The sequence below is a fragment of the Piliocolobus tephrosceles genome, chromosome 6 (genome assembly GCF_002776525.5).
Source record: "Piliocolobus tephrosceles isolate RC106 chromosome 6, ASM277652v3, whole genome shotgun sequence".
NCBI lineage: Eukaryota > Metazoa > Chordata > Mammalia > Primates > Cercopithecidae > Piliocolobus > Piliocolobus tephrosceles.
Genome location: NC_045439.1, coordinates 95,394,570 through 95,415,638, shown reverse-complemented (window position 1 = coordinate 95,415,638; position 21,069 = coordinate 95,394,570). Strand labels below are relative to the sequence as shown.

At 44.9% G+C, this 21,069-nt stretch overlaps 1 protein-coding gene across 1 annotated transcript in view; it reads right to left on the bottom strand.

Annotated features, from left to right (window-relative positions):
• Positions 1-364: 364 nt before the first annotated feature.
• The window catches only part of LOC111522880 (golgin subfamily A member 6-like protein 4), a 29,670-nt gene continuing 8,965 nt past the window's right edge, over positions 365-21,069 (bottom strand). Inside the window, 11 exon segments of the mRNA XM_026448332.1 lie at positions 365-2,623; positions 2,966-3,056; positions 3,377-3,485; positions 3,740-3,830; positions 4,253-4,288; positions 4,291-4,327; positions 5,971-6,045; positions 6,314-7,233; positions 7,619-7,706; positions 8,624-8,683; positions 9,304-9,423. Of these exon segments, the coding sequence (XP_026304117.1) occupies positions 2,427-2,623; positions 2,966-3,056; positions 3,377-3,485; positions 3,740-3,830; positions 4,253-4,288; positions 4,291-4,327; positions 5,971-6,045; positions 6,314-7,233; positions 7,619-7,706; positions 8,624-8,683; positions 9,304-9,423 (1,824 nt within the window). The 3' untranslated portion in view covers positions 365-2,426.

The following is a 21,069-nucleotide window of genomic DNA, read 5'->3' as shown; positions in this document are numbered from 1 at the left end:
ACCTCTGGCTCTTAAATAACAAACATCATCATCCAGAAATGTAAGGACTCTGCCTTGTTCAAGGTGGTAAAGGGTCTGTTTTTCTCCACTCCATTAGACAGGGGTCTTGTGTTGCTACCCTAATGGTAAAGCGGTGACTGGGAAGGGGTTGTAGGGATATGGTGGGGGCGAAGACTACAGATTCACTTCCCCAGGCTTATGTTGACAGGGGCCTGCTTTTATTTATTTTTATTCCGTGATGGTTTTTTAAATCCAGTAACTTCTTTTTCATAACTTTAAAAAAAACTTTCCATAAAACTTTTTTTAACTTTTTTTTCACAACTTTTTTGCCACAACTTTTCCACCGTATTTTTTATCCCATAACTTTTTCATCCCACAACTTTTAATTCCTGTAACGTTTTTAGTTTATGTTCTTTTAATAAACACACTTACATAGTTACAATTTTGTGAGAATAAAAACTGATTATCTCATGCCACGCGTTCCCGGCATTTGCACAGTCTCAATACATTTAATACTATAGTTTTCAAGACACACAAAATTTTAAGGCAAAACAGCACCTTGCAAGAATTTCAGAATTTATTACATTACAGTAGCATCACAGAAGCAGTCAGGAATGCCACTTTAGACAAAAGTCAGTATTTCTATTATACATTCTGTTTACCAGAAATCATAAGTTGGTAAAAGTGATTCTAAGAAAACTTGGCAAATAAAGCTTTGGACTGGAATTGGCATTTCTTTGTCTACTTTTCCTTCCCCTAGATTCTTTGTTTTAAACTACGGTGCTCATATCTTAAAATGTTTTAACTTATTTCAAGACATTAATACAGCAGTTACATTTTTGAATAGTTATTTGAAAGTGACTGTAAGATAAAGTTTTAGAGAAGCTATTATGGATGGGGTTATTTACATTTTCATGTTTTGTACAAAGCAGCTTTGGATTTAGAACTGAGTGTTTTCATTTTGGGAAAACCTATCAGGTTTAATCAAACACTTTAAAAATAATTATCATATATTGCAATCTTTCAATAGGCATTTTGATTCTTTACTTTCTACAGAAATAGAAATTTATTCAGTTGAACTCACATTTTAAAATTCTGTTTCTGCTGAACTCTAACCTTCTAATGTTACCTTCTAAGCAAATTGAAAGCTGCCTTATACTGAATGAGGAAGAGAACAAATACTTGGCTGAATGAGGTATTGCAAACGACTGCATGAACTTAGAAGAAAGAGTTAAGTTATTGTCATAGGATTTCCATCTTTTTAGCTTTTTCTTAAACTTATGACAAAATATCTACACAAAGAGTGGTATTTCAGGTAATATAGCACATTTATTTTTCAGACTGACATTCAGCTTAAATATGCCGGTATGGGATTTAATCCATAGGTACCTGATGAACACGTTATCGTCAGATAGGTTACAGATGCTAAACGTTATCTGAAGGTCATTCCTAGTCATTTATATGTGTCAGGGTAAAAGTGAAGTGATTTGAACTATCAAAATACCTTTGAAATAATTTATCAATGTATTAGAAAAACCCAGTTTCAGAATGATAAAGAAAAACTGTTAGACCAAATAATTTGGCTAATTAACAGTGGTACAATCCCTTTTTAGGTCATAATCCCTTTTCAGGTCATCAAAAAGGAGTACAACTGCCCCAGCTCATGATATAATATCTTCATGAGCCCAGAGCACATACGAATCCTAAGGGGACTACCATAGTAACATACTCATTCTTGGCTCCAAAACAAATGAAACGTATTCTATCCTGCACACATCTTCCAGAGCAGGCCACTTTCCTCTTTTGGGAGATTTAAAAAGCTCCCCAAAATGTTATTACGCCCATCCCCAATACACAGAAAAAGGGGGAAAGGCTCTCTCCAGTGCCCCATCTTTAAACAACTGTAAATGTCAGTACTCACAGTGGCACATTACAAACTAATAAACAGCGCACTTGAGGGCAAACCACATATTGAGCTAATGAAGAGCTCACTGTGATTAGGAGTCGATCAAGCATAATAGCAGAACATAGACAAATTTTATCTGAATTCGGTAATGAATATACATGCTGCAATAACATTAAAAAAGCATGGCAGCCTATTCCAAACCAGCAAGAACAGTTTTGTGCATATAGTGGGTCTTTGCGTGTTTGAACTCCCACCACATAGAGCAAACTCGATATGCATGCTAATGACCTACAGTTATCAAATAAAAAGAAAAATGCTAAAGGATGCCATAGCGAACATGAGGGAAAGACCCACTCTTCTGTAACTTTTTACAAATAAATTTAAACTAAGTTAGAAACACAAATAAACATGAGTGGCTCTAACATTCAAATGAAGTAAATGAATTGTGTAGGAGATTAACCCCTAAACTTTTTTTGTTTGTTTTTAAATTTCTTGACCAGCTCTTAGATGATGATGATGTTTATCTCCCTGATCTCGGCACCGTGAAAAGAATGGCATGCAGGGGTTGCTGCCCAAACCTCGGTGCTCCTGGGGAGTCCTGCGTTAGAGGAAGCAGCTGCACAATATGCTGTGCAGTGGGGTTGTCGTGGGGAGAACCCTCTCTGGCCTCTCCTGGTGTAGGCTCCACGCTGTCAGTGAGGCTCACCTCATGAAGATCTTCAGACAGAGGGAGGAGGGGATCTGAGCTCAGTGCAAGCCTCCCCTGCTCCTGCCTGCCCACCCCGCCTGAGGGCTCTACTCACCACCCTGCTTGTCAACACTCCCAAGCTAATGGGGGATTGGGGCTCCTAGAGCGGGCTCATCAGCAGGACTCTGGAGAGTGGTCAGGAATTTGTCGTGTCCCTCGTTCTGGTCGCCCACAAGCCACAACACCTGTCCCTGCAGCTCCAGCAGGTTCACCTGGAGGGAGGGGTGCTTAGCTGCCATGCCGGTGCCGGTGCCCAAGTTCACCCCCAACCCTACCCCCACCCCCGCAGGGATGTTCCACACCCTACTTGCCTACTTGCGTCTCCTGGTCCTGGGCCAGCCTGATGATGTCCTCCTCTCCCAGTGATGCATTTTGGCAGTGCCCCCTGGCTGATGTACTTTCCTGTGGGAGGACACAGCTCAGAGGCTGAGGGCCCTCTGACAGCCCAGCAGCTCCCCCTGCTGTGCCCTGGCCTCCCGCTCACTCATGGTGTCTGTCCCAAGAGGTGGATGAATTGAAGCTCTAAGTTACTCCACCAGCTCCTTCAGGTCCACCCTGTCCTCCATAAAGTCACTCTGGAGCCAAAATAATGGGATCACATCTCAAGAATCACCTGCCTTGCCCCGCCCACACCGTTCTTGGCCCATGCCAGGACCTACTCAGCTGCAGCTTCTCCATGGCCCCCTGCAGGGCTTGGTGGGTCTCCCCACACACAGACTCACCCCCAGTCCCTGGGGTCCTTTGGGATGAAGCCACTGGGTGAGCCAGGGGCTGGCAGCACACCCTTTGCTCTTCCTGGGCACTGGCTCCAGCGTCATTGAAAAATGCCACCTGAAGGCGAGAGGTGAGTATTCTTGTAGGGACAGACACAGAACAACCGGGGCAGGGAGGTGGAGCGCAGCCCCTTCCCTTGGGGCTCAGAGTGTGCATCTGTTGGTCACAGGTGAAATGGTGTCTGACCACTGGCTTCCGGAGGGAGTGAAAGTCCACAGAAATCAGAAGGCGGGGAAACCAAGAACATAAGGGGATCTGGGAGGGACCACTGAGGAAGGTGACAAAGTAGGGACAGGGAAAGTCAGGCTCACCTGGCCTCCAGGCTCTCCCCGTCCTCTGGGATGTTCACCATGGGCCGAGGCACCTCCTCCTCCTCACTGTCCAGATATCCTCCTCCGTCTCCTCTAGGCCAGAGGGGTCCTCAGACAACCCAACAAGGGAAGTACTGGGGGCCCACCTCTGCCCCCACCCTCACTGTGTAGCCCTGAGCCAGCCCATTCCCAGAGGGAAATAAGCTGTTCTGTATTATTACTTTTAAGAACCAAGATCTTGCTATATTGCCCAGGAACAGTCCCACTACCAATTGGTGCGGGAGTCCTGACCTGGTCCCTTTGTAACCTGGGCCAGTTCTCCCATCCTTAGGCAACCTGATGGCCTCCTGCTCCCAGGAGGTCACCATATTAATACCGAACTTAGTGCGGACACCCGGTCGGCATAATGACCAGCTGTCTTAAAGGTCCCTTCCAACTCCTCAATCCTATGCTGCTAACAGGCCCCCTTTCCTCCCAGGGCTCTCGCCTCTTCCTCCGAGTGGTCTCCTGTACCTTCCCCAGGGAGAGCCATGAGGCTCAGCTGGGCTTTAGCTGCTGCTTCTGCTGGCTCGTAGCTTCCAGGTGCTCCTAAGAGGCCAGGAAAGAGGGTGAGAAGGCACGGAGGTTGCCAGGTTGTCCCTCTCGGGGCCCTGTCCTCGGCAACGCCCTCCCTGGGGTCTCCAGCAACTTTTGGCAGGCCATCTTAGCTACCACTTTGCCCTGAGCTTCCTGCTGCTGCAGCTGGTCCAGGAGCTGGGTCTGCAGCAGTAACTGCCTGTTCAGCACCTCCTTCTCAGAGGTCAGCTGCTGATAAGTGGCCACCTGCTGCTAAGTGACCACATACTGCTGCAGGTGACACAGGTACTGGTCTCCCTGCTGCTGCAGACTCTGAGCCTCTTGGCTCTTCAGCTCTAGCTGCAGGAAGACCCTGGACATGAGGGCATTTACTAGCTGGCTTCCAGATTCCTGGCCCATTAATAGGGTAGCAAGGGCACTGTGGGGCTCTGTGGCCTGCCCAGGCCCTGGTCCCTCGCTCCAGGCCTAAGAGACTGCCTCCCTTGCCTGGAACCCAGTGCATCCTTCCCCAGCCTCAAATCTCACACACTTTTCCCTATCATTTAAACTGTAGGCCACAGACTGGTGGAAAAGCAGGGGGAGCCAACCACCATCTGCTAAGTGTACTACATGCCTAATGTTTCCACATATTATCTCATTTAATCCTGAGCACCTCTGCAAGGAAAACGCTAACTTCCTTTTGAAGTTAAAGAAACATAGATGTAGAGATGCAAGGTAGTTGAATGATAACCAGTGGAACTGAGCCCGGAATCCAGTTTGAATCTAAGGAGTCTTTTTGGTTTATCCGTTTTGTTTTGAGACAGTGTCACTCTGTGTCCCAGGCTGGAGTGCAGTGGTGTAATCTCAGCTCACTGCAAACTCCACCTCCTGGCCTCAGATGATTCTCATGTCTCAGCCTCCTGAGTAGCTGGGATTACAGGCATGCACCACCAGGCCTGGCTAATTATTATTTTTTTTTTGAAATTGTAGTAGAGATGAGGTTTTGCCATGTTGGCCAGGCTGATCTCAAACTCCTGACCTCAAGTGATTCTCCTGCCTCAGCCTCCCAAAGTGCTGGGATTACAGGCATGAGGCACCACACCAGACATAAGGAGCCTCTTTTTTTTTTTTGAGGCAGAGTCTCGCTCTGTTGCCCAGGCTGGAGTACAGTGGCCGGATCTCAGCTCACTGCAAACTCTGCCTCCCGGGTTTATGCCATTCTCCTGCGTCAGCTTCCCCAGTAGCTGGGACTACAGACGCCTGCCACCTTGCCTGGCTAGTTTTTTGTATTTTTTAATAGAGACGGGGTTTCACTGTGTTAGCTAGGATGGTCTCGATCTCCTGACCTCGGGATCTGCCCATCTCGGCCTCCCAAAGTACTGGGATTACAGACTTGAGCCACCGCACCCGACCAACCTCTTATACCACTGTCTCTTTCCCTGTGACTTGAGGGCTCCATGCCTCTAGCTGGGATAATGATGTCCAGACCTGGGGGGGAGCCCAGGGCTCCCCACCTCTAAAACTCCGAGGGCAGGAAGCAAGAAACAGTCATAGGACTGCCCTGGAGAGTGCTGGGGTCACCTGCCCCCAGGCTGCAGCTCCCTCTGGCCTGGCACCTCTCCTCCCCAGAGGCTGGTGCCCACTTCCCAGCCCTTCTTGGATGGGTCAGAGGTTACCCTGTCTTTCAGCTCGCCCAGCTTCAGCTCCTTTACTTGCGGCTCCAACTGCAGTGTGCTCTTGTTCTTGTTGTTCTGGACAGAGAGGAGCAATCAGTGGCCACCCACTATAGCTGGAGACCCCAGAACTTGGTGTCTGCCTCCCATAGCACTGGGAATGGTGGAGGCAGGTTAGAGAAATCATCCCCTCTTCTCCCACAGCCATCAGAGCAGGGCTGTGGCTCACAGGTGCCTTTAGAAATACCATTTCATGTGAGGGCTACAATGCCCCATTTTACAGGTGGGGAAACAAAGGCCTGGAGGGCTAGGGAAGAGGGCAGTCTCCCCAGGTGGGGCAACCCACCAGCTCCTCGAAGCTGCTGTGTGGCTCCGCCTGCTGCTCGTAGAGGGCTTCCCACCCCAGCTCCAGCATCCTCTCCAGCTCCCGCAGCCTCTCCAGTTCCCGCAGTGTCTCCTGCTCCCACAGCCTCTGATCCTGCTCCCGCAGCCTCTCCTGTTCCAGCAGCTCCTCCACTTGGTCCAGCAGCTGTTCCTCCTCCAGCAGCCTCTTCTGCTCCTCCTGTCGCCTCTCCCGTTCCAAAAGCTTCTCCACCTGCTCCAGCAGTCTCTCATCCTGCTCCCGCAACCTCTCCTGTTCCAACAGTTCCTCCACCTGGTCCAGCAGCCTCCCGTGGTCCAGCAGCCTCTCCTGTTCCTCCTGCCACCTCTCCTGTTCCAATAGCTTCTCCACCTGCTCCAACAGCCTTTCCTGCTCTGGCAGCCTCTCCTCCCGCAGCCTCTCATCCTGCTCCCACAGCCTCTCCTCTTCCAGCAGCTTCTTTACCTGGTTCACCAGCCTCTCATGCTCTCGCAGCTTCTCCTCCTCCTCCTCCCATCTCTCCCGTTCCAAGAGCTTCTTCACCTCCTCCAGCAGCCTCTCCTGCTCTGGCAGCCACTCCTGCTCCCATAGCCTCTCATCCTGCTCATGTATCCTCTCCTCCTGCTCACATATCCTCTCCTCCTGCCCAGATAGCCTCTCCTCCTGCTCACGTAGCTTCTCCTCCTGCTCATGTATCCTCTCCTCCTGCTCACATAGCCTCTTCTCCTGCTCACGTAGCCTCTCCTCCTGTCTCCTGTTCAGGAGATTCAACATCTGATTGTTTTCCACCTCGGCCTGGAGCTGTCTTCCCAGACTCTCCAGCTCCTTCCTTAGGTGTTTGGTCTCATCTTGTAGCTGCTCTACCTCCAAGGGCCCTGCTGGGGGCTCTGGGGCCCAGGGTTCAGCTGAGAAAGGAAGCAGACAGTAAGGGCCTCTGGATTCTCAAAAAAAAAAAAAAAAAAATCCTCCCATTGCTGCAGAGCTCCTCCTCTCAGGCTTCCCAAACTTGGCCTCACTGCTAATGATTCCTCGCACCCAGATGGTAGCCAGTCTTCCAAGCCACTTTCAGATGGAGAGCACTGTGGGTGGCTGACAACGGGCACTCCTCCCTCTTTGCTGATGGGGACACCAAGGCTCAAGCAGATGACAAGGCTTGCAGTCTCCTGGCACAGACCTCTCTCCCTCTGCCTCAAAGCCCCTCCATCCACCCACCTCCCTGGGGTATTCTAAGCCACCCCCACAGCCCTCTGATGCCAGTCCTGCTCCCAGGTCATGCCAGCCCCATCTTACCCCTCTGGTGTTTGAGTTTGAACAAGCTCCTCCCAAGCTTCTGTACCCGATGTATCTCATGCTGCTTGTCCTCCTTCAATGTGTGAACCTGCTCAAAGCACAGGGTGAAAGGGCCCTGGTGATAGGGGCTGGTGAACCTCTAGAGACAGTTTGAGAAAGGCCCCCCCCGTTCTGCCAGCTTGTGATTTAGAAAGGTGCGTTCATTCAACAAACATCTACTGAGAACCTACAGGCCAGGTATGGGTCTTCACAGCAGAGATATAAGACAGAAATGGACAGAAAGGAGCCCTTGGCCCTGAGGTTTCCATTCTAGGGGCCTTTAAATCTTGAACTCTCAGAGCTAACAGAGACCTTTGATACGCTCTACCTCCTCCAGAAACACGAGCCCAAGGAGAAGAGAAGGCTTGTCCTGACTCAAAAAGCAAATTAGGGACAGAGTCAGGGCAGAAATACGGGCCCCTGACAAACAGTCAGGCTAGTGCTTCCCTGAGAGGCAACAACCCCAGGATGTGTGTGGCAAGAACTCAAGCAGGGGTGTCTGGAGAAGAGAGAGTCAGCAAAGAGGGCAGTGCAGAAGAGCCATGCTGCACGTTCTGTGCTCTGGGATCCATCCAGGTGAGGCTTGCGTGCCCCAGCTTCCCATTTACCCTTGGTACCAGGGGCCCCTAGCCCCTTTACTCAGGGCCCCAATGGGAAATGAATACAGGGTTGGCAGCGTGGAATCAGAGGACGCCACTGGACTCTTCCCAGTGAATTGATGTTTTCACTGGGTTGACTGATTATTGTGAAGCTTTGAGTCCGGGGCTCCTGCTAGTTCTTGGTACTGGCTCTGAGGTGCATGCAGAGAGGAGGATTGTGGGGAGGGGTAGAGAGAACAATCATTAGGGCCGGGGAGGGGTGTGTGTGGGCTGTCTCAGCTGGCAGAGAGGCAACCAGCCCCTGCTGTGGGAGGTGGTTGGAGGGCTGGCCTGCAGGGTCACTGCACCTCGGCCCAGGGCCTCTTACCTGCAGATCTTTCAGGGTAGTAGATGACACAGGGCCCTCCCCGTAGACACCTGTTGCTGACTACAAGAGATGAGAGTGCACATGGAGATGTTCTGTCCCCCTCAGTGTCTAAGCCTCTGACTTCCTTTCTTCCCCATCAACTGACAAACATTTCTTTTCTGCCTATCTTGGACCAGTTGTCCCATAACTCCTTTGTGCCAACTTCTCTTATGGTTTTTATCACCTCACCATCCCACGCTGGGGCCCTTTCAGTGACTCCTAAAGGGACAGCCTGATGGCAAGTGGCTCTTCTCATTGGCCTGGCTTCCCCTTGAGACTGGGAATGAGGAAAATCAAAGTGCAACGACCATTTCGTGGGTGTCCTGGGTGTTTACAGCAGGCCATGTACTAAGGATTCTCATAAAAGCAACAATAACAAATCTCATTTAAACTTCACAAATGGAAGTAAAAAAAATCCCACCTCTATTATACAGATGTGAAAAGAGAGACCCAAAGACCTCAAGCAACTTGCCCTAAATCATATCTTAATCAATCCCGAATCAGTCATTAGCAGATGGAGAGGCAGGATTCAAACTCAGAATTCTTAACCAGTACCCAACAGTCCATCCACAATCTTAATAATTATCCTCTACTGCCCCTTGGGTCCCCTGTCCCCAGGAGCCTGACCAGCCAAGACTCACATCCCCAGGTGAGCGGTAACCAGCAGTAGTGGCTGTGTCAGGGCTACTGCCATTGATTTTCTTTTTCCTGTTAGCTCCTGCTGGAATGCCAGGGCTCTTTCTCTGCCAATATTCTTTTAACTGTGGGAAAGAAGAGCAGTAACACTCATGAGAACTATCAGCCCCTACAGCCACATCCTCCTTTACAGTTTTGACAAAATACTCTTATACACCATCTGATTTAATGCCACCACCAACTGTACAAGGTGTTGTCACAATCATTTAGTGACTGAGAGGGATTGATATCATGGTTAGAAAAAAAAAAGAAAGAAAGAAAAAAGAAAAAGGCAATACCGGAACTTAAACTCAGTCTTCTGACTCCAAACTCTGGGGTTTTGCCATGAATCAGTAGCTGCCAGGGACAAAAACCAGGGCAGAGTTTGAAAGGTAAACATGAAGCAGGCAGGAACTGTATGCTGTGTGGTTTAGTGTCATACATCCTCACATGTCCGTTAGTGTGAGGAAGTGCACCGGTACCTCTCACACTTGCATATCAATGTGTCCTCACAGCAGAAGGCAGCTTTTTTGTTAAATCTGGGAATTTTTCAGAAAGAGGACAACCCAAGCCTGATTTCAGAGAGAAGTCTCGTATATACTTCGAAACCTATGTGACTGTCATCCCTAAGTACATTAATGTTTTATCTCAAGAGAATCAGGTGAATCAGATGCTTCAGAAAGATGTCCCACATTCATCCTGTGGCACTCAAAGCACCCCAGGTTGAGATGATATGAGGAAGATTCAAGTTGTCTAGTTCAGTTTCCTAAGATCTACTCCACTGAAGATGAGCAAATCTCACTTCAGAGACCACTGTCTGAAGGGCAATCTGGTCCCAGAACCATGGAGAACTCAGAAAAGAATGTTAAAGTCTCTCTGCAAAGTAGAAGCCTGGGAAAAAAACAAACCAAACCCGTTCTCCCATCGCCACCCAGAGATACTGTCAATGTTTTGAGCACAAAGGGGAAGTGCAGGCTTTTCCCACGGTCAATGTCTATGTTAAGGGAGTAAGGCAGCCTGAAACCTCCTGCTCCTGGTTCCCACAGTCTCCATTCCCCTTCCAACTGGAAATTTGTGCTGTGACCAGAGGATCCGGAAATGGGGTGAGAAAACTTAGGGGACTGGGTTGTAAGATCAAAGGCTGGTCTTGCAGCAGTAATGACAGTTCCTAGGGGAACTGTGACATCACTACATTCCACTCCTCCCAGTTGAGGGGACCACATCAATGCAATGCCCGAGTCACCACTCCAAGATTGGGTAGGGAAACACAGGGTTCAGACCCAGGTCCTTAGAGATGCCAGCCCAAGAGCCCAGGGAGGTCGAGCTTGGGGCAGCAGGAGGGGAGGGCAGAGTCCGCAGTAGGAAGACCTGGGAGTCACCAGCCAAAAGTCATCCAGGGAAGACTGGCGAGTGCGGGGCCAGGGCTGGGGGACCCAGGTCCTGGGAGACACAAGCCCAAAGAGCCCAGGGAGGTTGGGCTTGGGGTATCAGGAGGTGAGGGCCAGAGTATGGAGTGGGGAGCCCCCAGAGTCACCCGCCCAAAGTCACCCTGGGGTAAAGATTGGCAAGGGCAGTGATTGGGCTGCTTGCTGAAGGGGTGGGACTGATTGACAAGAATTTGGTGGGGGTGGGGAGCCCAGAGTCGCTGGTGTTGGGGGTCCCAATTGGGTATACCTCAGGGGTAGTATGGACTCTTTCAAGGGTCTTGTCGTTGGAGGGGATCTGTGGTTGGGTTGGGGGCTATGATCTGGTGCGTTTTACCTTTTTCTTGGCTGTGGTGAATTTTCCCTGTCGTGTTTTTTCTGACATCATGGGGTGCGGAGGGAGGCAGGGTTGGGGTCACATCAGCGAAATCCCAGTGAGCACGGCTGAATGCCTCCAGTCACCTACCAGGCCGCTGTGCAACTGAGCCAGAGGAGGCGTAACTAGGGCCCCACTAGAACTCAGAAGGGGGCGTGGCCTTAATGCTCCAAGCCCATTGGTCAGTGAGAAAGATGAAAGGGAAAGGAGGCATGGCCAGGCAGCAGGGAGTCCAGAGGGACCTGTGGCTTCACAAGGAAAGCTGCCCATGCAACCACTGTCCCCGCCCACTCACAGAGAGGGGAGGGGCCGCCCATTCTGGGAGAGGGGAGGGGCTGGCCTTTGCTTTAAAAGCTTTCAAACTGTAAAAAATAAACTCAAAAAGGTACATGTGTGTATACTTTATATATATGTGTGTGTCTGTGTGTGTGAATCTATGTGTTCCTCCAGAGCTGTCTTCATTATCCAGCTTCTATGCAAAGCCTATGATTTTGGCCTATATTTTTCATCTTCAAATGGAGTACAAGATTTACCAGTATCATCTTAACTGAGATATAGATCCTATAAAAATGGAAAATCAATAGCATGCTTGATGGTTAATGAAGCAGACTATAGTATCCAACATTCCAATACGACAAAATAATCACAGTGATTTCTCTTTTTTGGAAAAATGTTTCTCTTATTCTCCTACTTTATTAAGATTTTTTTTAAAATAAGAAACATGTCTAATATCCTTAAAAACACAAAACTTTTGGGCGAGGTGTGGTGGCTCCCGCCTGTAATGCCATCACTTTGGGAGGCTGAGGTGGGAACAGTTCCATCTGTTCACTATTAAAACCAAAGTCCTGTAAACTTCGGATGGTGAATGTAATACTTCAGCACTAGCACCAAAGCCTCAAATATGAAAAGATACCAAGAACACCACTAGCAAACAAAACTAAACTCTCCGCCGGGAGCAGTAGTTCCCATCTGTAATCCCAGCCATTTGGGAAGCCAAGGTGGAAGGATTACTTGAAGTCAGGAGTTCAAGACTACACTGGGCAGCATAGCGAATTCACATTGCCAAAAAATTTTTAAAAATTAGCTGGGTGTCATGGCACACAGCTGTAGTCCTAGCTACTTGGCAGGCTGAGGTGGGAAAATTTTTTGAGCCCAGGAGTTTCAGGCTGCAGTAGCTATGACTATGGCACTGCACTCCAGCCTGGGTGACAGAGTGAGACTTAGATAATTACATTTTCTTCTGCTTCTGTTTACACTAAAATCACTAACGTAAAAGGCTTTCAAGTTTGGCAGGTTAAAAATTAAGTGAAACGTGACTTTGGAGCTTGGCTAGCAAAAGAAAGAAAGAAAAGGAAGGAAAAAAGGAAAGAATGAAAGAAGGTAGGAAGGAAGGAAGGGCGGAAGGAAAGAAGAAGGGAAGGATAGAGGGAGAGAACAAAGAAAGTGGAAGGAAAGGAAGAAAGCGAGAGAGAGGGAAAGAAAGAAAAAGAAAGAAGAAAGAAAGAAAAAAAGAACGGAAAGCAAGAAAGAAAAGCAGGAAGGAAGAAGGAGAAAAAAATAAGAAAAAGAAAAAGGGAAAGAGAAAGGAAAGGAAAAAAAGAAAAGAAGGAAGAAAGAATGAAATGACAAATTACTGGGAGAAAGTTTTTGTAACCTCAATGACAGATAAAGGGTTTGTATCCTTAGTCTATAAAGAAATCTTTAAAGTTACTAAGAAAAAATTTAAAAAAACAAATGATTTTCAACCAAAAGTGGGCAATGGAGAAACTGGCACTTCTCACAAGAATAAAAATGGCCAATGGCATACAAAAAGATTCAAAAGCACAAGAAATCAAAGAAACGTCATGAAAACTATGAGATTTGCTGTATAAAGGCAGGAAAGATGACAAATGGAAGGGGGAACCTGGAGCTCTGTCCTTGCTGGTGGGAGTATAACCTGAGTCATTTTTCCTGGAGGATAATTTGAAAATTTCTATTAAAAACCCTAAAAATTATTTTCCTCCAGAAATTCTACTTCTGTGAATTCAGTCCAAAAATGGTTGCTCGAGTCCATTAAAATGTATATATAAGAAAATTCACCTCTGGGGTGGCAATGGTTAACTTAATATACACCCAGCTATTAAAAATGATGATGCCAGAATATATTTACTGCCACAGAAATATACTCAAAATATAGTAAGTGACAAAAGACTATATATTACGATTCTACTTTTTAAAAGGTTTATATGCAGAAAAACGCATAAAAAGCAACAAACCAGAATGCTTTGAGTGACAAATTAAAGATCTTTCCTAATACTTGTCATCCAAATTATTACAAAAAGAATGATTTCCTTTATAATCAGGGAGAATTGTTATTTGCATGTATTTGTATTTAAATCTCTTTTCTTTTTCTTATTTTTTTCCTGTATGTATCCCATGTAGGCTTGAATCCCCGCCTCTTGAGGTAAATCAGCCCATTTTGGGGAAGTGCACTACATAAAGCTGCCCCATCCTCCTTTACTTTAAGAGACCTGGAGACACTTTTGTTTCAAATTGTTTTATTGTTCTCAGGTTATTTTTTTTATTATATGAAATTGAGGAACAGACAAAGGAAAGGCTGACTCCCTACCCTCCTGGGGCTACTCTTCCAATTTTTGCTGCTATTGTTATGTATTAATATTCACTGGGTACCAAAAAGATGGGCAGCCCCTTAGATCCTTTTTTCTTATCTCTTTGTCATAATCCCACTTCATTCCTCATTCCTTCATTCACTTATTTTTAAAAGGGTCATGTGTACAAATACATAGTTCAGAAAATTTTAAATATAACTATCTATAAAAGTGTGTGGCAAAATTCCATTCACAGCCTTATTCTCCTTCCACAGCCAGACACTTTTAATTGGTTTCTTATATGTCATTTCAGAATTTATCTTTGCAAATGCACATTTATATTCTTATTCTACTCTCTTCTAGCAACACAAACAGTAGCATACAATACATACTATACCATTCTTTGTTCCTTTTTAAAAACACACACAATATACGTGTTCTTCTGCATGAGCACAGAGGTCTTACTCATTTTTCTTTACAACTGCACAGTATTCATTGTTTGAATGTACCACAGTTTACTTAACCAGTTCCCTATTGGTGGACACTGAAGTCATCCCTAGCATACTATTACAAATAATGCCAAGCATAACCACCCACACACACCAAGTTCATTTCTGAATCTGCCTTTGATGAAGCCTCTATTTGAATCACCATAAGGTCACATGGCTGAAAAGTTAGCCCCTTTTTTAGTTTTCACTATATACAGCAGCATGTAGCCAAAGACTCCCTTGGGCAAAGCAAATGTACTCTTTGGGGATTTACTTCATAACAATAAATGGATAAACAGCACACCAAGGAGAAACATTTCTATTTAACCATGCACGTGTATGTATATAATACATGCTTATGCATAGAAAGTATACAATAAATCCATCAAAGCATTAAGCATTGTCTCAGTATGGTGGATCTATGGAGTGCTTTGTAGACAGCCTTCCTTGCCTATCAATTCTTTCTAGTTTCAAAACAGTGAATATGTACTATTTTTGCAATACAAAATTTCAAAAAATGTTAAATTAAGCCGGATACATTCCTTCAGTCTGTCCGATATTTGTATGGTGCTCCAGCGTGTTCAAATATCACTTCATTTAAAAAAAAATTATTTTTATTTTTTCAAGTAGAGAGACAGGCAGGGTCTTCCTCTGTTGACCAGGCTGGCCTTGACCTCCTAGATCCTCCTGGATCCTCGCACTTCCACCTCCCAAAGTGCCAGTATTACAAGTGGGAGCCATCGCACTTGGCTGGTTTCATTTGAGAAATCTTTCCCCAGCACTCCATGTGTTACGAATAATTCCTTTCTTCTTGTTTAGATAGCATCTTAGTCATATCTCTGTTACCTCAGTTGTCACATGATAATCAGTTGCTCAGCCATCCGTCTCCCTTAATTGCTCATGAGCTCCTCGAGAAGAGTCTGATTTTAAGCACCTTGAAAAGTGTGCAATACGTACATGCTTCATATGCAGAGAAAGAAATATCACTACAGTGTAATTATTCCCAGAATTTAATGCCCATATTTGTAAATTGTTCCAGATACTCTGCCAACAACCTGAGAATGTTATGTTTTTTCCCTAATCTATTACTGAGTGTCTATGGTCATAGTTAACTCAATTGCTATGTGACCTCTGGCCAAGCCCATTCATAGCTTTTATTTTAGGTGATTTTTTGTTTGTTTGTTCGTTTTGAGATGGAGTCTTGCTCTGTTGCCCAGGTTGGAGTTCAGTGGCATGATCTCGGCTCACTGCAAGCTCTGCCTCCCAGGTTTATGCCATTCTTCTGCCTCAGCCTCTCCAGTAGCTGGGACTACAGGTGTCCACCACCACAGTCAGCTAATTTTTTTTTTTTTTTTTTTTTTTGTATTTTTAGTAGAGATAGGGTTTCACTGTGTTAGTCAAGATGGTCTTGATCTCCTGACCTCATGATCCACCTGCCTCAGCCTGCCAAAGTGCTGGAATTACAGGCATGAGCCACCTCGCCTGGTCTATTTTAGATGATTTTTAATTTTAATTTTTGATTTTGAAAGTTTCCTTTTTGTTTTTTTTAATTTAGCAGTGTTTGGTAAACTTCAACATTTCTGTATCCCTGTGTCTTTGCACCTACTGGTCTCTGCTTGGAATAATATCTCAAGGTTTTATTCACCCACCTGGAAAAATTTCTACTCACCCTTAAAGAATCACCTTAAATAGGCTGGGCGTGGTGGCTCATGCCTGTAATCCCAGCACTTTGGGAGGCCAAAGCGGGCACAACACTGAGGTCAATAGTTTGAGACTAGCCTGGCCAACATGGTGAAACCTCGTCTTTACTAAAAATACAAAAAATAGCTGGGCTTGGTGGCTGATGCCTGTAATCCCAGCTACTCAGTAGAATGAGGCAGAAGAATTGCTTGAACCTCAGAGGCACAGGTCACAGGGAGCTGAGATCACACCATTGCAATCCATCTTGGGTGACAGAGTGAGACTTCATCTCAAAAAAAAAAAAAAAAAAAAAAAAGCTTAAATAATACCTTCTCTGAGAAGCCTTTATATCTTTCTATTCTTTCAGTAAGAGTTGACAATTCCTTAACTCTTGAAACATTTGTGCCTCTATTACTGTGTATCAGTCACTGAACTGAGTGCCTAGGATAGAAATATGAAACTGTAGACCCTGCCCTCATGGAGCTCATGGTCTAGTATGGAAAACAGCCATATGAACAAATAACCACACTATAGGTCTTCAGAGCTCAAACCCTATCCTAAATACTGCTAAATTAATATTCTGTGAGGTTTTGAAAGTACTAGGGCCAGAGACAATATCACTGTTTGGATGACTTTCCATTCAAGTTAACATTCGGCCCTCATCATCAAAGGTGATATGTGTGTGCCTCTTCCTTGCAACCCGCCAGGGCCTAACACATCATATCACTACTTTTGAAATTAGGAAACAGGCTCAGAAGTCCAAGAGCTTGACCAATGTAACTCAGCTGTTAGGTAGCAGAACCAGGTTGGTACGATTCTTCTTCAATATCCTATCAGTTACATGGGCAAGTGGCCTCAAAATCAACAAAAGACAAGTAGAGGTTGACATGCATCAATGGAGAGAGGCTCAAAAGGATGACTTTATACACAAGAACAGAACAGAAATGTTCTGGAAGTATGTCTGGGGATGTGAAGTAGGAGGGGGCACACCAGGTTTCACCTCGGTCAAGTGAATCTATAATTCTAACCTGAGCCTCACCCCTGAGCTCCAGACTTAGCTGTCTTTCCTACTCTAATATAAAATAACAGGGCAGGACTTAATCTCTAGCTGTTCACCACAAATTTAAGCAGAGTCTGGTATATAGTAAGTACTTAATAAATAAATAAACTATCAAAGAAGCTAAAGAAACATTCCACATTCTTGCGGGAAGGGATTACCATGAAACAGATCCTAGCAGTCACTTACAAATACAGTTGACCCTCACTATTTGTGGATCCCACATTTGCAAATTTGCTTACTTGCTAAAATGTCTTTGTAATCCCCAAATTAATACCTGTGGAGCTTTCAAGGTGATTCATGGATATACACGTAGTAGTGAAAACTCTGTCACTCCTTGCACATGTCCCAAGCTAAGGTCAAATAAGGTGACCCTCGGTCTTCTTGTTTCAGCTCTCATACAAAGATGACCCGAGGACAGAGACAGTAGAGGGCAGTGCAGTGTGGTGCAAGAAGCTGTGGCTCTGGGGCCAACTGGACGGGGTCTGAATCTTCTCTCTGGCACCTGTTAGTGGAGCAGCCTCAGGCAAATCACTTAACACTTCTGTACTTCCCTTATTCTTTTGGAAAGAAAAAATTCAATCTACCAGGATAAGTTGTCTTTAGGAATTAAGATTATAACCTATGTGAGATATTTATGTATGTACATATTTACCCTGGAAACAAGGGCTCAGTATTTGACTAATTCAGTGTTCCAGGCAACTTTATAGAATATTATTACTGCAAATAATAAGAATTGAATGTAATTATTTATAAAGAAAGAACAGAGATGTAGACAAAACAATTATTTGGATGAGCTAGAGGCAGCCTTTAAGAAGCATTTGAAGAAACAGAACTTCACCAGACACATAGGTGTGGAAAAGGTTTGCAAGGAGAGAGATCGGTGCCTACGCAGAGAGGTCCAGATGGTGGAAAAAAACAGGTAGGTTCAGGAAATGGCACTTGGGAAGCCTACAGCAGTAGAAGATGAGGTCAGAACACGGTGCCCCAGCGCTTCTCTGCACCCTGTGTACACCCTGTACTGCAGAACCTCATTCTCTGCGTTGAATTCTTGGTTTCTAGTTCTCTCTTCCATTAAACTGTAAGCCCCCAAGGTCAAGGTCTCTAAGAAGAAATCATAGCTACAGACCTCTAAATTTGCAAACAAGTTATTATTAAACACAGCTACACCCAAAAAGACTATACAAAAATAACATTGGATTTCAACTGCAGTAATAATAATTTACAACTGGTATAGACCTGCAATTTGTCCAGGATTTTTCTCTGATGACTGCTGTAACTCTGTCATAAACCCTTTTCATTGTTTTAGACAATGAAATGTCACCCAGACATTTGTTAGAATGTCTGGGAAAAAACATTCTAAAAGAGCAAGAAAGACTTTGGTCTTTTTAGTGTAAATGATTGATGGGTTGATTGACTGAGATGGGGTCTCATTATATAGCCCAGGCTGGTCTGAAACTCCTAGGTTCAAGCAGTCCTCCTGCTCCAGCCTCCCAAGTGGCTGCAATTACAGGCACACGCCACTATGCTGGGCTCTAGTGTGATGTATTAACGTTAGGCTTAAACACACAGTCCATTAGACAAGGCTGCCACTTCACAGTAAAGATTTCTTTTAATTCACTCTAATAGACTTATTTCTCCATATGCAAGATAGAATTTTACCATAGTAAAAAACAAGGAAGCATATTGATATACAAATATGTTACGAACAGGACAAGGAAAGCAATATAATTTTCTCCACAAAAGCCTGCAAAACCCTGGCCAAAATACAGTAAACAGGATGCTAAACTCACAGCTCACATTTCTCCACTGAGACCTAGGAAAAACAATTCCAGTTTTTGTACAGTCACAAAACTAAGCACTGTGAGAATTTACAAGTTTTGGTAAACTTGTATATTCTCCCCACCCCCATACGCAAGTAGCCAAAGGAGCCTATCAGTCTTACCCCAACACTTTAATCTCCTCCAACCTCCAAAATAAAACCCTCATTGTCCAATATCTGAATTTATATTTTCAAACATCTAAAATCTTAATCAAAACTAAGACCAGTGCATTAACTTTTCCCACATGAAATTCCTGGTATAATTTCACTTAGGCACAACAAAGGTTGTACTATTATCTAAAAACATATGGACAGAGCCAACATTACTAGAAACCAAACGAATATACTATGAAGGTGAAAAGGGAATAGGGAGTGTTATTTTAAAACTGATTCAATACTGTTATTCTCCACTCATAGATTGGGTGTGATCAAATCACATCGTGCTGTACAGCTAAGTATGTCCTATATTTTATGACAAACTAGGGTAACAAATTATTTATTGATGACCTGTTGCATACACAGAGGCATGCTACAAGCTGTAAAAGACTTGATTCTTGCCCTCAAAAAACTTTCAAGGTTGTAGACAGCCTGATAGAAGGTAGCCAAAAGCAAATACTTCAAGCACTATCCATCACAACTACCTTAGGTATTTACTTTACCCTTCTACAAGTCTCTGAATATTTCCAGGCCCCCTTTACTATCTCCGATGGACTCTATGGCTCTACATTATTTATAGCCACAGGCTTTCATGGACTTCACATTATTATTGAATCTACATTTCTCTCTATCTGCCTCCTTTGCCAATTAAAATTCCAACCACCACCTTGGCTTTGCATCCAACCACTACCTTGGCTTTGAAGCCGCTGCCTGTTATTGACACTTGGTAGATGTAATATGACTATACTTCTATGTGCCTCTATCTACTGATGAGGATCCTACTCTTTTAGTATAAATAGTGCCATTGACTTCCAATCAATTACTTTTGATAATATCCAAAATATCAGATAATATCTGATAATACTCCCCAAACAAATAATGAGTGATGTTCCCTCAAAGATATGTATAATCAAATGTGAAATGGAGGAGATGGGGAGGACCTTAGACTCAGAGACTGTATTCAGGCCTTTGTAGTGGCATTTATTTGACATAATTATGTATTTAAAAAATAAGTTAAATTGTCATTAGATCAGTCTGAAATTTTATAGAGGCTTTGGTTGGTGAGAAACATATTTTATATATAATAATTTTCCCATGAGAATGCTTTTGATTAATGTTATCTGTTAAAGACTTGAGTTCACAATATTTCCACTGTTAATAGTATACATCTTTGTAGAGCTGATCTGAAAGAATGTGAGCTTTTTTTGTTTTGTTTTGTTTTGTTTTGTTTTGTTTTGTTTTGAGACGGAGTCTGGCTCTGTCGGGGCTGGAGTGCAGTGGCCGGATCTCAGCTCACTGCAAGCTCCGCCTCCCGGGTTTACGCCATTCTCCTGCCTCAGCCTCCCGAGTAGCTGGGACTACAGGCGCTCTCCTGCCTCAGCCTCCCGAGTAGCTGGGACTACAGGCACCCGCCACCTCGCCCGGCTAGTTTTTTGTATTTTTTTTTTAGTAGAGACGGGGTTTCACCGTGTTAGCCAGGATGGTCTCGATCTCCTGACCTCGTGATCCGCCTGTCTCGGCCTCCCAAAGTGCTGGGATTACAGGCTTGAGCCACCACGCCCGGCCTGTAGAGCTGATCTGGAGAAGTTGAGGACCACGTGCTAATTGCTATTTGATGTTATTCTAGTAAGACAATTGATTGGCTTTGGGTTGTGGGGAGTTGGAATTTGAAGGCAGGTCTGACTCTAGAGATATTGCCTCTGAATTTTGGCAAGTCTGCTGATTGTGCCTTTGGAAGTGACTTTAAATGCCTTATGGAAGGCCAGGCACGATGGCTCATGCCTGTAATCCTAGCACTTTGGGGGGCTGAGGTGGCTGGATCATTTGAGGTCAAGAGTTCAAGACCAGCCTACATGGTAAAACTTTGTCTCTACTAAAAATACAAAAAATTAGCCAGGCATGGTGGCACATACCTGTAGGAGGCTGAGGCAGGAGAATCACCTGAACCTGGGAGGTGGAGGTTGCAGTGAGCCAAGATTATCCCACTGCATTCCAGCCTGGGTGACAGAACAAGACTCTATCTCAAAGAAATAAATAAATAACATTAAATAATAAATAAATAAATAAATAAATGGAGTACATGTTATGACTCTTCTGCACATTTCCAACAGAATAATATTAACATCACATAACATCCTTGG